Source organism: Tursiops truncatus, chromosome 3 (genome assembly GCF_011762595.2).
Source record: "Tursiops truncatus isolate mTurTru1 chromosome 3, mTurTru1.mat.Y, whole genome shotgun sequence".
NCBI classification, from domain to species: domain Eukaryota; kingdom Metazoa; phylum Chordata; class Mammalia; order Artiodactyla; family Delphinidae; genus Tursiops; species Tursiops truncatus.
The window spans coordinates 154,037,485-154,053,970 of record NC_047036.1 but is presented as its reverse complement, the minus strand read 5'-3'; the positions used below and the strand labels follow the sequence as shown (position 1 = coordinate 154,053,970).

Sequence of the window (16,486 nt, the reverse complement as noted above, 5' to 3'; positions counted from 1 at the left end):
CATTGGTATGATTCATGTCAGAGAATGTTTTGCCTACGATCTCTTCTAGGATTTTTATGGTGTCATGTCTTACATTTAAGTCTTTAAGCCATTTTGAGTTTACTTTTGTGTATGGTGAGAGGGTGTGTTCTAACTTCATTGATATACATGCAGCTGTCCAACTTTCCCCACATCAGTTGCTGAAGAGGCTGTCTTTTTCCCATTGTATATTCTTACCTCCTTTGTTGAAGATTAATTGATTGTAGGTGTGTAGGTTTATTTCTGGACCCTCTGTTCCATTGATCCGTATGTCTGTTTTTGTGCCAATACCACACTGTTTTGATTACTATAGCTTTGTAGTATTGTCTGAAGTCTGGAAGGGTTATGCCTCCAGCTTTGTTCTTTTTCCTCAGGGTTGCTTTGACAATTCTGGGTCTTTTATGGTTCCATATGAATTTTAAGATTATCTGTTCTAGGGACTTCCCTGGTGGTCCAGTGGTAAAGCATCTGCCTTACAATGCAGGGGACATGGGTTTGATGCTGTGGGGCAACTAAGCCCATGTGCCACAACTACTGAGCTCACACGGCTCAACTAGAGAGCCTGCGTGCTGCAAACTACAGAGCCCACACGCCCTGGAACCCGCGTGCCACAACTAGAGAAGAGAAAACCCACATGCCACAACTAGATAGAAGCCCACATGCTGCAACGAAGAGTCCATGTGCTGCAATGAAGATCCCACGTGCCGCAACCAAGACCCAACTCAAGCCAAAAATAAATTAAATAAATAAATAAATCTTTTAAAAAATGTTTTAAAAAAGATTATTCTAGTTCTGTGGAAAATGTCATGGGTAATTTGATAGGGATTGCATTAAATCTGTCGATTGCTTTGGGTAGTATGGCCATTTTAACGTATTAAGTCTTCCAATCCAAGAGCATGGGATATCTTTCCATTTCTTTGAATCATCTTCAGTTTCCTTTATTAATGTTTTATAGTTCTCAGTGTATGTCTTTCACCTCCTTGGTCAGGTTTATTCCTAAGTATTTTATTGTTGGGGGTGCAATTTTAAAAGGTATTGTTTTGTTTTTTTTTTACATTCCTTTTCTGATATTTCATTGTTGATGTAAAGAAATGCAACTGATTGCTGTATGTTAATCTTGTATCCTGCTACCTTGCTGAATTCGTTTATCAGTTGTAGTAGTTTTTGTGTGGAGCATTTAGGGTTTTCTATGTATGGTATCATATCATCTGCATATAATGACAATTTTACCTTTTCTCTTGCAATTTGAATACCTTTTATTTCTTTTTCTTGTCTGATTTCTGTGGCTAGGACTTCCAGTACTGTGTTGAATAGAAGAGGTGAGAGTGAGCATCCTTGTCTTGTTCCAGAATTTAGCAGGAAGGCTTTCAGCTTTTCACCACAGAATATTATATTGGCTGTGGGTTTGTCATAAATTTATTATCTTGAGATATGTTCTCTCTATACGTAGGGGCTGTGTTCTTGAGTTGAGTCCTAGGATCATGTTTTGCTTATACTTCTGCCCTACAGTTCCATTTATTGAGCATTCCTAACCTTTTCTGAGCTAACTTAAGTACCCAGATATGCATTTAAAGAAATACTTAGCCAGGATTTATAGAACACTGTGCAGTCAGCTTTAACAGTTAAGAAATAAGAAAATCTTGAAGGAGAGGGAATGGAACATTAAAATTGGAACTCAAGGACTGATAAAATTGCCCTCCTTGTTTTCTTGCTCATTACACATTTGTGTCTACAGGTAGTTTGCTGCTGAGAGCTGGTGCCCTTGGCCCCCTCCTTCCCTCCACCCCCCGCCCAGGGGGTCAGGTACTTCTGTGCTCAGCCTCCTGGGGTGGATGTGGTGGGTCATTGTGGCCCTTCTCTGCAGCAGAAGAAAGCAGCACAGAGTGTCCTGTGCTACTGTCTGATTCCTCTGAAATCTGCTTATCTTTAATACTGAAAGGTGTTAATTGGAATGTTGTAAATAGCACAGTATAAATGCTTAGGGCCAGTGGTTGGTGGGGAGGTTGGAATTGAGAGTGGGGGATAAAGGACAAAAATGTAACAGAAGTAAACATAGGAAAGGAGCAGACATGTATAGAGGCTGAGTGCAGGTGCCTCTGTTAGTGGAAGAGTTGTGTCCTGGTAGCTGAAAACGAGGCTGGGAAATAATGGAAAGATACCACCTCTTCTCTTCCCTGTCATGTTCTCTCCATGAAACTCCTGCCCTTGAACTCTCAGGGTGCTTATTGCTCTACGGCTTGCATATGGTGTTTGTCTTATTCTGTAGCCATGTCCATGTATGTCCCATATCCTAGAAGATTGGAAGCCCGTGAAGAGCAGGGACCACCTCATTTGTCTTGATATCCCCACAGCACTTGTCCCTGACACACGGTAGACTCTTAATAAGGTTAGTTGAACAAATCCAGTTGAGGAGAACATGGGGAAGTAAGTAACTGCCAGACAGACATGACTGTGTTCAAATTAATGGTCTTGTTAAGAAGTGGCAGGGTTTGGGAGGACTGGTGACTGGGTGCAGGGGATTAGAAGATGCTCACGGTTGGTGGGGAGCAGATTGGGACAGAAGCCAAAAGGCAGAGGCCTGTAAGGCATATGAGGAAGCAGCCTAGCCTGGAGACAAGGGGTGGAGCCGGGCAAGGGCACCTAGAAAGATGAGGAAGGGCATGAAAATGCCTGTGCACCAAGATGGAGGCCTGGAGCTTGTGATCAGCCCCCAACAAGGCCTGAAAAAGAGCCTATACTAGCCCAGTCTCCTTTAGCTGAAGGCAACAGAAATCCAAGTTAAACCAGCTTAAACACAAGGAGGAATTTATTGGTTCCCGTAAGTGAAAAGTCCAGGGGGATGGCTGGTCTCGTGTATAACCTAGATCCGGGATGCAAATGATGTCCTCAAGAATGTATATGTATCCTTTGGCTCTTTCTCATTAGCTCCATTCTCAGTCACACCCTCAGATTAGACGACTGTGGGCTGCATCAGGCTTGTGTCCTGCAAAAAGAGCTGCAAGAGTCCAGGGACTGACACATTGACTGCAGCCGGATTACTTTCCCACAGCTGAGCTAGTCTTCACTCAGGCAAGGCCACAAGAGAGGAAGAGGCAGAGACAACCCTGGAGGGGGAATGGGGGTGTGTTCCCAGAAGTGAGGGTTGTAAACTGGGCAAGCAAAATCGGCAGGAGAGCACTGCAGGGATACAGGCCCCTGGTTTAAGTCACCATGAGAAGCAGACGGGACTCATACGTGGTGTATATATAAGTCACTCTTTTTCTTGTTTTTCAGCATCTCCATGATACAGTGAAGAGGAATCTCGATAGTGCCACATCCCCTCAGAATGGTGATCAACAGAATGGCTATGGAGACTTCTTTCCTGGGCATAAGAAGACCCGCCGGGAGGCCCCTCTGGGAGTTGCCGTCTCTTCCAATGGCCTGCCTCCAGCCTCCCCCCTTGGTCAGCCTGACAAGCCTGGCACAGAGGCCCTACAGGCCAGCGGGAAGCATTCACTGGGGCTGGACTCCATCAACAAGAAGTGTCTGGCAGACTCGAGCCTCCACTTGAATGGAGGCAGCAACCCCAGTGAGTCATTTCCCCTGAGCCTGAATAAAGAACTGAAGCAGGAGCCCGTGGACGACCTGCCTTGCATGATCACAGGGGCCGGAGGCTCCATATCTCAAAGCAACCTCATGCCTGACCTCAACCTTAATGAGCAGGAGTGGAAGGAGCTCATCGAGGAGCTGAACAGGTCAGTGCCTGATGAAGACATGAAGGATCTATTTAATGAGGACTTTGAAGAGAAGAAGGATCCAGAGTCTTCTGGTTCTGCCACACAGACCCCCTTGGCACAGGACATTAATATTAAAACAGAATTCTCTCCAGCAGCCTTTGAACAAGAACAGTTAGGCTCTCCACAAGTGAGGGCTGGGTCTGCAGGACAGACCTTTATGGGGCCTTCATCTGGCCCTGTGAGCACAGATTCACCCAGCCTAGGGGGCTCTCAGCCCCTGTTCCACACCTCTGGTCAGCCTGGGGTGGACAATCCCAGTCCCAACCTGATGTCAGCATCAGCCCAAGCCCAGAATGCACAAAGAGCCCTCTCCAGTGTGGTATTGCCTAGCCAGGGCCCAGGCGGGAGCTCAGAGCTGTCCTCTGCCCACCAACTCCAGCAGATCGCTGCCAAGCAGAAGCGTGAGCAGATGCTCCAGAACCCACAGCAGGCTGCCCCAGCACCAGCTCCAGGCCAGATGTCCACGTGGCAGCAGACAGGCCCCTCCCACAGTCCCTTAAATGTCCCTTATTCCATGGAAAAACCTGCCAGCCCTCCCGGTTACAAGCAAGACTTCACTAGCTCCAAACTGCTCATGATACCCAGTGTGAACAAGAGCTCCCCTCGGCCAGGAGGCCCCTACCTCCAGCCCAGCCATGTGAACCTGCTGAGTCACCAGCCACCAAGTAACTTGAATCAGAATCCCGTGGCTAACCAAGGATCCGTGCTGGACTACGGCAACACCAAACCCCTTTCTCACTACAAAGCAGACTGTGGGCAAGGCGGCCCTGGGGCTGGCCAGAGCAAGCCGGCCCTGATGGCTTATCTTCCCCAGCAGCTGTCTCATCTGAACAACGAGCAGAACTCCTTATTTCTAATGAAACCAAAGCCAGGAAATTTGCCCTTCCGATCACTGGTTCCACCTAGCCAGGTGAGCACGGGGCTTTACTCTGTTACTCTGCATCCACATCCATCCTAGTGTGGTTACCAGGTCCCAGGTAGTTGTGGAACAAAGGGAGAGAGGGAGCCGGTACTTTCGTCCTTTGACTCCCTTGGGAGTGAAAATTGACCAAGCAAACGAGGATTGATTCTTAATAAACAAAAATAGGGTAAAATTCCCTAGTGTAACTTGCTTTTAACTGTATACTCATTTGAGGAATCCCCTGCACTTGGTCTAGTGTCTCTTTCATGCCATACAACTTAAGTTATTTGTGGCAAGATCACATTTAATGTCCTTAGAGGCTCTGCTTTTTTTTTTATACCACTTTTCAAACATGTGTGTTCAAAATACCATAAGTTTTAGTAAGCTTATAACATTTAGGTGAGTGCTGCTTCCTAACAGGTTATTTAGTCAAGACACTCAAGCCTGGCAGAATCACATGGCTTTGTAGGGTGGAGAATGGTCAAGTACCATTCTATGATGATCATTATTTGCATTTCTACTCACATTCAAATATGTTCTAAAATGTGTCCCCACTGGAAGCCTTCTCATGGCTAGGGCTTGTACAGTAAACAAACACAGAGTGTTCCCGGACTTCCTCAAAGTTAGCACTTGCTTTTCTTACTACACAGTGTGTCCTGGATTGTCTTTTATATCTATAAAAGACATATATATATAGATCCATTGATACTTTTTAACACTTGTGTGACAATAGTTGTGTCACATGCAGTTGGGTGTATTGCATTGCCTCCTTTCTTTCACTACTGTAAGCCTGCAGTCTATTTGTAGCACACTCTAAAATTTTAAAAATTAAAAAAAATGCTAGTAATACCATGAGGAAATTGACATGTTCAGATAGTAGTGAGGGTATGTAAATGGTCACAATGCTTTTGGAAAGTAATTTGACTTTTCGTATTTTTCATAAGCCATAAAAATGTTCGTAAGCATTGACATATTATATACCCCCGCAAGAAATAATCCAAAAAAAGGAAGAAAGTTACATACAAGATACTAATTGCATGATTATTTCTAATAGCCAAAAACTGGAAGCAGTCTAAGCATCTGTCAGCAGAAGAATGCATGTGTAAACATTCATACTTCTAATTATTTCAGCCACTAAACTGCTACACAGCCACTGAGAGCATCCTAAAGAAAGAGCGGCACAGTGATGTCTGCCATTTCAGTAGTACTTTGCACCTCACAAGGCACTCTTGTAGTCCATAAGCTTCTGGTGATTGGAGTGAGGAGATTATTTCAGAATCTGTCTACTCTAAGATTAGAATCTTGTAAAAAGATTAAATATACAAATGAGGGACTTCCCTGGTGGTCCAGTGGTTAAGACTCCACACTCCCAATGCAGGGGGCCCAGGTTCGATCTCTGGTCAGGGAACTAGATCCCGCATGCCCCAACTAAGACCCAGTGCAGCCAAATACATACATACATACATACAAACAAATAAATAAGGACTGGGTAAAAGCTCAAAAAGTTGAATTTGTTCAAATGATAATTGCTTTTTGCCTTTTTCCTGTATGAGTTAAAATTTTTCCTTTTCTTTTAAAGGTAAGTAATGATGTTGGGGTAATATTGTGGTAACCTTTGACATGACTCTCACTTTAGGTCCAGGTATTAATAGAGACTATCCATTAAAATTCTCATTGGTACTCAGTATTTTTTGAGCATGAGTATCTGACAAAAGTCAAGCAGTCTCTTCCCAGGAAAATGCTGTACACATGTGGACAAACCATATAATTTCAGGAGGTTCAGGGACAGCCCAGCCACCAGGGGCCCAAGGTTTGCACACTCAGAATGTAGCATCTCCATCGACCAGAGCCCCTCAGAAGTTCCTCCTCTGGGGGCCTATCCACACCCATGCATTCCAGTAAGGGAGCATTTATAAGCTACAGTTGCCACTGGAACTATGTATACAAATATACGAGCTTAAATGTAAAATCACACCTTTGCCACTGGTGAATCATAGGAAACAAACCTAACATGCAGCTAGTGACTGTTCATTGCCATGCCTGGATACTCAGGTGTTAGTGCTATTGGTCTCCAGCCCCGCCCTGGAGGGTGGTTTCACTGGAGTCGCCTGCAGGGAAGAAGAGGCTTCAAGAGAGAGCCTTGAGCCAGGTTTTCACTGGATGCAGCTCATCTTCTCTGATCAGGGCTTATAGTCTTCAGTGTGTCCCACCTGACTTGAGACCCCCTTTTCTGTGTTGACAGGACCAGAACCCTCCCAGCGTCCCTGTACCAACCCAGGCTGCCAGTGTGGGGACTCAGCCACCTGCCGTGTCCGTAGCCAGCACTCACAGTAGCACCTCCTTTCTCAGTAACCAGCAGCAGGCAGCTGTAATGAAGCAGCATCAGTTGCTTTTGGACCAACAGAAACAGAGGGAGCAGCAACAAAAGCATTTGCAACAACAGCAGTTTTTGCAAAGGCAACAGCACCTTCTGGCAGAACAGGTAAAGGGAAAGGTGGAAGAAAACCCCACCATCCCTGCCCATGTTTTCCTGCCTCCCAAGTCACTGCAGTGGCTACAAGCTCCAGTGTGTATGTATGTGGATTTGTGATTGTTTATATGCCCAGTATTAGAGTATCCTTGAAACAGGAGTGTGACGTTTCTCAGACAGTGGTAGCCTGTGTCAGAGCAGCTTTATGTCACTTAGTGGGGATTAATGAAGGCCGAATCTGTGGCTAAAACTGTATGTGTTAGGAACATTTTTCCATGTCCCTTGTCAGCAGCTACCAAAGCACTGAGCTCACTTGGTCCACCAGTTTGCTGTGGGATCCAGCTTTTTTGTAAAGGTAGAGATTGCTATAAGGGAGAACATAAAGCGGGGAAATGAAGACATCCCTGAGGTCCTGGGGTTCAAGAATCAGGACTGACAAGCCCGCTCCCAGTCCTGCAGTTCACCCACTTGGTCACCAAATGTAGTGTTCAGGTACCAAGGTTACAGGAGTTCTCAGGACTTTAAATTACATCCTTAAGACATAAGAGAACTAGCTACCCAGAGAATAAAGTTGATTGAGGATGACTTTAAAGCCCACATTACTGCCTCAATTCTGCCATTTTTTAAATAACAGCTTTATTGGGATGTAATTCACATGACATACAATCCACCCATTTAAAGTGTATTATTCAAATAGTTTTTAGTTTATTCATAGAGTTATACAAACCATCACCACAGCCACTTTTAGAACATTACCTAAAAGAAACAGGTTATTTAGTCAAGACACTCAAGCCTGGCAGAATCACATGGCTTTGTAGGGTGGAGAATGGTCAAGTACCATTCTATGATGATCATTATTTGCATTTCTACTCACATTCAAATATGTTCTAAAATGTGTCCCCACTGGAAGCCTTCTCATGGCTAGGGCTTGTATAGTAAACAAACACAGTGTTCCCGGACTTCCTCAAAGTTAGCACTTGCTTTTCTTACTACACAGTGTGTCCTGGATTGTCTTCTATATCTATAGAAGACATATATATATAGATCCATTGATACTTTTTAACACTTGTGTGACAATAGTTGTGTCACATGCAGTTGGGTGTGCAGTTGGGTTAACTTTCTTAAGAAAGTTCTTTGCTTCTAGCATTATGTGTCTGTTCAAAAAATGACCCTCTCCTATTTTAATTACCCATTAAAAGTTGTTCCCCCATCTTCCCAAGCCTAGGGCACCACTAATCTACTTTTTATCTCTATAGATTTACCTATTCTGGACATTTCATATAAAATGCATTCAAGATTCAACCATATTGTAGGATGTATCCGTACTTCACTCCTTTCTGTGGCTGAATATATTCCATTATATGAATATGCTGCATTTTATTTATCTGTTCATCAGTTTATAGACGTTTGGGTTGTTTCCCCTTTCTGTGGACATAGGTTTTCAGTCCTCTTGAGTATACACCCAGGGATGGAATTGTTGGGTCATATGGTAACTCTTTAGTTTAACCTTTTGAGAAACTGCCAAACTGTTTTCCAAAGCAGCTGCACCGTTTTACGTTCCCACAGCAGTGTGAGGGGGCCAGTTTCTCCACATCCTTGACACACTTATCTGTCTTTTTGATTCTAGCCATCCTAGTAGGTGTGAAGTGGTATCTATCTTATTGTGGCTTTGATTTGCATTTCCCTGGTCTGCCATTCTTTTTTCTTTTAACTGATACATCACCTTTTTTTTTTTTTTAAATCATTGCCCCATCCTTCTGTCTCATACTACAGTTTATTAAGAGTCCCCCAAATGAGATTACGAGCATTATCTCCATAGGAGTCCCTCTGAGTAACAAACTTGGACAGTTTACTTTTCTCTAATCGCTTTGTTGTTTTATGTGGGTCTTGTAATTTTCTGTTGTTCTTGGCATTTTCTAGGAGAAGCAACAGTTTCAGCGCCATCTGACCCGCCCGCCACCCCAGTACCAAGACCCAACACAGAGCACCTTCCCACAACAGGTTGGACAGTTCACAGGTGAGGAGTGTCTGAGGCAGTGGAGTGGGGCAAGGGAAGGCAGGCACTGGACAGAGCAGGTAGTCTGTCCCACTCATGCTGAGTTCCTGCTGTCTGCCCAGTTATGCTATAGATGCTAAATGGATGTATATGCTCCTGTAACTCCATTCTGCATAAGGAGCCTAGCGTTCTGGTTACTCTACAGGTCAGGAGAAGAAAGTCACAGAGGCAGACTACTTTGGCTAAGTGCTTTGGCTGGGTCCCTGGCTGTATAATCTTTTGAGGCAAAATCATCTGTAGTTGGAAGATGTCTTATCAGTAAGAAGTGGCTTCTGTAATTCTTAAGAGAGTTCTTTGCTTCTAGCATTATGTGTCTGTTCAAAAAATGACCCTCTCCTATTTTCCAGATAAGGAGAGACTTAGTGCACTTGTATGGCCTTTTGCTTCTTTTCTTTCTTCTTGTCTGCTCATATTGGTGTCACGGGTGGCAGTATCAGCAGCAGACAGTTGGCCAGAAAGGGGCAGGAAGCATTCTGAGGTCTCAGCTGTCTTGTCTCAGATATGTGAGGGAACCTGACCGCCATTGCTCAGGCTGTTGCTCCAGAAATAGAGAGAGATTTCAGTTGACAAATGCAGTAAAATCTAGGCCATACCTGCCTTCCTAGCTCTTGGAATATCTTCGAAACCTGTGCTTCTCTTGGTCAGTGATTCTCGTTATAAAGTGTCCCAGAGAAGTTGACCACAGCTGTGCATTCCAGAGGAGACTTAAGTGGGTTTTTTGGTTGTTGTTGTTGTTTTTGCGGTACGCAGGCCTCTCACTGTTGTGGCCTCTCCCGTTGCGGAGCACAGGCTCCGGACACGCAGGCTCAGCGGCCATGGCTCACGGGCCCAGCCGCTCCGTGGCATGTGGGATCCTCCCGGACCAGGGCATGAACCTGTGTCCCCTGCATCGGCAGACGGACTCTCAACCACTGCACCACCAGGAAAGCCCTTAAGTGGGGTTTTATGCTTGTGCTAACAGGGACCACGGGTTGAAGTCTGTGGGCATCTCAGAAGCCTGGGTCTTGGCCAGCTTTCCTGCCTTCATCCCATCTGATGTTGTTGTGGGCTATCAGTGGTAGAGAAGTGGACTGTTTCAGCATTTCCCTTTTGTCTTCAACTCAGTTTTTAGTTTAGGTGCTGATGGAGAGAGGAAGAGGAGAAACAAAGTGTACTCAGTTATGGCCAACCCCTGAACAATCGCTCACCTACCAACAAAAAAAAATCTCAGTCAGGGCTGTCACCATGCATCCACTGCTTAAGACAGAGTCCCAAATAGCAAGTTCCCTGAGGACAGGACCTCTCTGTCCCATTCCGTGCTGTCTCCCCAGCACAGAACCTACCACAGAGCAGGTGCTCAGTAAATATCTTCTGATTTCAGTCCAGACTCCTTCCTCCCTTCACCGCCCTGCAGTGCCACACTGTGTGGGCCTCATCTAAGTGATCCTGACAGTCCCTGCCGAGCTAGGTCTAAACCAGAGTCACAGTCCAGTTACCCTTTGGCTTTGCAACCCTGTCCCCTCCTATGGTGGCTGCAGCTCTTCTGAATCTGGCCGGGACCATCTCTTCCTTTTATCTCTAGATACTCTCCCCACATTCTAGCCATAGAGTTTGCCCCTTCCTCTGTGCCTGTCTTAATCTCCTTTTTGCTCCAGACCGGCCTCCATTCCACCCGGTGGGAAACCTTTGACCCCAGGGTTCTCTTTGAGGTTCCACTGATCATGAGGTATCTGGTGTTCTGATTTTGCCTTTCAGGCCTGTGGGATAGCAGCTGCAGCATGGGTCTTGGAGGTATCTCCATAGTGGTGGTGAAGAAATGCTAGCTTAGTTGACAGAATTTTCTCTGTCTTCTAGGGTCCTCTTCTGCCATGCCTGGCATGAACAACTTGGGTCCATCTAACTCCAGCTGTCCTCGAGTGTTCCCTCAGGCTGGGAATCTGATACCAATGGGTCCTGGACACACTTCGGTTTCCTCTCTCCCTTCAAGCTCAGGCCAGCAGGACCGGGGTGTGGCTCAGTTCACTGGCTCGCAAAGCATGCCACAGGGCAGCCTCTATGGCATGGCTTCTGGTATGACCCAGAGAGTTGCCCAGCCCCCGCCACAGGCCACCAATGGACATGCCCACATTCCACGGCAGACCGGTGTGGGCCCGAACACCTCGGTTTCAGCTGCCTATGGGCAGAACTCTCTGGGGAACTCGGGTATCTCCCAACAGCACAATAAGGGGACCCTGAACTCTGGTTTAACTAAGCCACAGGTCCCAAGGGTATCGGCAACCATGGGAGGCCAGAATTCCACATGGCAACATCAGGGAATGCCGAACCTGAGTGGCCAAACCCCAGGGAACAACTCCGTAAGTCCCTTCACTGCAGCTTCCAGTTTCCACATGCAGCAGACCCACCTGAAAATGTCCAGCCCACAGTTCTCCCAGGCGATGCCCAGCAGGCCTATGGCCCCCATGAGCTCAGCAGCTGCAGCAGGGTCCATGCTGCCCCCTGTGAGCACACAGCAGAGGACCAGTGCCCCTGCCCCAGCACCTCCCCAGGGAGCCCCACAGCAGGCCTTGCCGGGCCTGAGCCCAGCTGGGCCTGAGCTGGGGGCCTTCAGCCAGAGCCCCGCCCCAACAGTGGGCGGCCGGGCAGGGCTACACTGCACCCAAGCCTACCCTGTGCGGACCGCAGGCCAAGAACTGCCCTTTGCCTACAGTGGGCAGCCAGGTAGCAGCGGGCTGGCCAGCATGGCCGGAGATGCCGACCTGATCGACTCCCTGCTGAAGAACAGGACTTCGGAGGAGTGGATGAATGATTTGGACGACCTTCTAGGGCCTCAGTAACAGGAGGATTTGTGGTGTTTTCAGTGTTCATACAGCCTATATTTTTCTTCTCAAATTCAAGAAAGAGCAACTACTTTGGACCAAAAGCCCACAGCCCAGGGAGCTGGGCAGGTAGAGCTAGAGCCATGGGGCTGAGGCCTGGTCCTCCCAGGCTCTGTGGGGCCCAGGGCTCCCAGCCAGCAGTTGTGGTATGTTGGGCTGGCCCCACCCCATCTGCTGGCGTCGTTATCTGGTTTTGGGACAGCAGGACAGGGTTCTGCAGGTGGTTTTCTATCCAAATGACCAAAAAACCAACAGTGAAACCCCACGATGTCAGGCTTATAAAAATCTATGCTATCATGTTGACTTAATCCAAGATTTCTCCACTTGCCCCAATTTTGGGACAAATTTTTGTTGAAACTTTATAGCAGAACTATTTGCAATTTGTAGCATAGAAAAGATTTTAAATTTTTTTAAGGTTTTAAAACAGATTAGGGTAGGTGGTGGTTTAAATTGATAAGTGGCATTGGAAACTTAGGGTTTCCTTTTGATTAAGAGCCTTTTTTATTCCTGCTCTTTGTCAGCTTTCAGGGCAAAGGGAGGCTCACTGGAAAATCATTTCCGTAAGTGCAGGCTGTGACTGCATGTGCCAAAAAGGAACAGGATGCCATGAGAAAGCAGAGTTAGTGACACAGATCTGGTCTTTCTAGCAGCTCCTCCTTCTCCCAGAATGCTGTTCTTCCAGGCTGGCATTTAGGAGGATGTGGGCTGAGGAATCCCTTCCTCCCATGTGTTGGTAGCAAGACCCCAGGCGGCCCCCAGGCCAAATGCTGAAATGAAACAATTGGGATTCCTGTGTCCTCTTTTGTTGTTTCTCCTTTTGCAGTTTCTCCGAAAACTCATCTTTAATGTGTTAGGAAGGTGATCGTTGTCGAGTTATGAACAGATGTCTTTCCTGCACCCTGTCTTCATTTCCCATAACCTTTCTTTCTGCCTCCCCTTCTTTCTCTCTCCAGCCCAAATGGAAAAACTCCTTAAGCCACTGATTTACTGGATTGGAGAGAAAAAGAAAGAGTCATTAGAATTCCCTAGGGAAGCCTAGCATAGTAAGGAGCTGGGTATCCCTTCCCCAGAAAGCAAAGGTTTGTGGGAAGGAGAAAAATAGGTGTGCCCTGTTTGGCAGGGAGGACGCAGGCTGGGCCAGAGGAAGGAATTCCACTTTGTTTTACTACTTCTGCCACTCCCTTGTCAGATGACTTGCACTTTTTAAAGAGAATTGCTTTGTAACACTAATACATCCTTTCTAAAGATTCAAATGGATTTCTCTCTTAAGGTCTATGACTTTTTAGGTCTTGACTAAGTTAAGAGTCCACAACAACCTGTGGGCTGTTTGTGGGAAATGAAGACAGAGCACTTCGATGTAACGAAAGCAACATGGTAAGCACAAGGTGAGACCCTTTTAAATGGGGTGTCGGAGAGAAAATAGTACACTGAAAAGAGTGGCGTATATACAGAGTGGTCTCTGGCGAAACCACAACCCCATTTTTATTTCCCTGGAGCCTCAGAATGGATAATTCAAGGAGTATCATATGTAAAGAATTGAGCCAAGGAAAATATTCACACAACCAGCTTGAGTGGCTTTGAGGGGACAAAGGGTTGTACACACATTGGTAATTATTTTGCACCAGCAGTGCCTTTCATGGGGGTACTTGGACCCTCAGATCTTCTTCTCTAATAGCCATTTGCCACCATGGGTGGTGTTTGGGCCATTTCCCCTTTAAACACCCTCCCTGCCTTCCCCAGTCACTGAATATAACTCTCAAAGAAGGGAATGAATCATAAAGCCAGTGAAGACTCCACCCTCTGAGTGAGTTCCCCAATCTGAAGGGGAAGAGGGTGACTTCAGCGGGTTTTCTACCAAAAATAGCGGGCGGAAGGCTGGTGGTGGGTCCTTGCTCCTCTCCTGGTCTCCCTCTGGCTGCTGCTCACCTCTATCCCTGGGCGCTCGCGCCTCTGCCTCCCCCGTGTGAGGAGGGCTGCCCCTGCCTTAGTCCTGGGGCCACCTAGACAGACAGCAGGCTTCTCACTTGCTGCAGTGTCAGAGCAATAAAATGTGATGCTTGGAGTCCCCCCAGGGAGCTGCCTGTGGCTTTATTTATGAATCTGGTTTTTGGGTAGTCAGGGAAGGAGACAACTCCACTTCAGTGCAAATCCCCATCTTCCAGGAGCCATGACTCAAAAGGGTGCTTGGACTTTTGTTATACACACTTGCTTTGTGTAAATAAATGTTTACAATTTTATATTAAAGATGAAATAAGCGTTAGAGCTTCTGACTGTATATTTTTTACTTTTATAGATTTTAAAACTATGATCCTTTATATATGTGTTTTGGGGGTTATAAGTTTTATGTCAAACAGTTGGTATTGTTAACTTTTTACTGTCATCAAAGTACATAAAAGTCCTATTAATTCCCTTATTCTTCTACTTCCCTTAACTCTGGTATACACCAAAAAGAAATCTTTACTTTCCTGTTTTATCATTATAAAATAATAAAAGTATTTTGCTAGTATGGAAACTGCCCATGTATTTCAATTCACATGGCTGTGCCACAGGCAGGAGGTGGACCAGTACACAGCTGCTTTGTTTGGTAGTTGATTTCCTTTGTGATTTAGCTGCTTTCTTAATGCACATTGGTGGTGGGGGTGTTTGGTTTGTTTTTTGGTGATACATAGGAAATTAGCACTGACATTGCCCAGGGCCACCGGTCTCTCCCCTCTCTAGACCTCATCCATGCCCTTACGTCTAATGTGAGGGAAGTTGGACTTAAGGGATACTTTAGATCCTTAGCAGTTCAGATGTTTTACTTAAACCCTTAGATTTACTGTCAGTGCAGTTCTCTAGGTCTTGTTTCGTTTTCTTTTTTATTGTAAGAAAGTGTGTGCTCTGGCATGTTCACCCACTCACTCTTGTCAGTGTCACACTGTGAAGGGGCATCAAATGATGACAGAAGCCACACCGGGAACCTGGAAGGCAAGTCTTCTCAGTGACCTCTCACCTCAGCCATAGGCTGGAAGCGGGTCAGACCTAGAGAAGCTGGAGCTCTTAGAAGGGCAGGAAAGAGCACCCTTCAGGGAGGAAGCCTGTCATGTGATGGAATTGAAAGGTTTAATTACTCTAATGAAGCCTAACATAGCCATGTATATAAGGCACAGTAAAGGGAAGAACACAAGACTCATGAAGTCTTGGCTGAGAATGCACAGAATGTGTGTGTTGTTTGGCGTGGGGTGGGGGACACGCTCTCATGAGTGGTGAAGGAAGTACAAAACAGAACCAAAGGGAGATGATTCTGCTTGTCAGATTACCTCAGTCATCCTCAGTGCTGACTGCAGTGTGATGAGGCAGGCTGCTGTACAACTTTTTTGTGGGAAGAAATTTTGAAAAAGGTAGCAAGCGCCTTAAAATATTTGTGCCGTCTGTCCACCCCAGAAATTCCAATTCTGAGAAGCCATCCTTGAAAATAATTCTAAGTGCAGAAAATGGTTATATAGCACAGTGGTGTTCCTAGTAGCACTATTTATAACTGCAGAAAACTAGGAGAATCTAAAGAGCTGTCAGAGGGGATTGGTTAAGTAAATTGCAGTACTTCCTCTTGATGAGATACAATATAGTTACTTTAAATATTTAGGAAGGTTTTGAACATTGCAACTTGGAATGCAGGTTTTGTTGGGCTTCTGTTGGGAGCCAACAGAAAAACTGGCTAATAAAACCCTGAACATTCCCTGCCCCCAGTCTGTATTTTAGGTTACCAGCTAATTCCCAGAATCAGAGGAGGTGTTTAACAAGCCAGGCCTCAGGAGTGCCAAGGGTCAGGCAGTTCCAGTCTCTGCTGCCCGGCCACCTTCCCGAGTCTGTCGAGAGTTACAAGCCAGACTCATGTGGTGACCGAGGCAGGCTTCTTGAGGCACAGCTCCCTCAGCTCATGTTTATAGAGCACCCACTATGTCCAGGCATTGTATTAGGAGCAGGGAAAGTAGCAGCAGTATAGGAGAGCAGGGTCCTGCTCTGTGGACCTTCAGTCTCATGTGAAGGGGATGTCATAACATGTGACGGATGATTTCAAAATGGTGTCAGGAAGAAACTAAAGCAGTGCATAAGGTAGAGGCTGCTGTGGGGGAGGGGAGGCCTGAGAGACTTTAGATGTGGTGGGCAGAATAGGCCCCTCTAAGGAGACACCTAACTGAGGCCGAGTACTGGAAGGGAGCCAGCCAGAGCTCTGGGGAAGAGCAGTTCACAGCCACATGGAACAGGAAAGGAAATTCCCCAAAGCAAGAGGGTGCTGTTAACAGGAAGGGAGGAACGCTGAGAAAGTAAAATCAGCAGATGCCCAACACATGTTCAATTAAAAGCACAAAGGACATATGTTGCATATAGTAGGAGAGTGAGCCCTTGCCCCTCTGCCAGGTGACCCCAGCA

At 46.2% G+C, this 16,486-nt stretch overlaps 1 protein-coding gene across 1 annotated transcript in view; it reads left to right on the top strand.

The window, feature by feature from the left end:
- Positions 1-14,582, top strand: part of MAML1 (mastermind like transcriptional coactivator 1) — a 46,020-nt gene extending 31,438 nt beyond the window's left edge. The window contains exons 2-5 of the mRNA XM_019937425.3: positions 3,292-4,704; positions 6,938-7,177; positions 9,086-9,182; positions 11,055-14,582. Coding sequence (XP_019792984.1) covers positions 3,292-4,704; positions 6,938-7,177; positions 9,086-9,182; positions 11,055-12,034 — 2,730 coding nt within the window. The 3' untranslated portion in view covers positions 12,035-14,582. The remainder of the gene's footprint in view (positions 1-3,291; positions 4,705-6,937; positions 7,178-9,085; positions 9,183-11,054) is intronic.
- Positions 14,583-16,486: the final 1,904 nt, after the last annotated feature.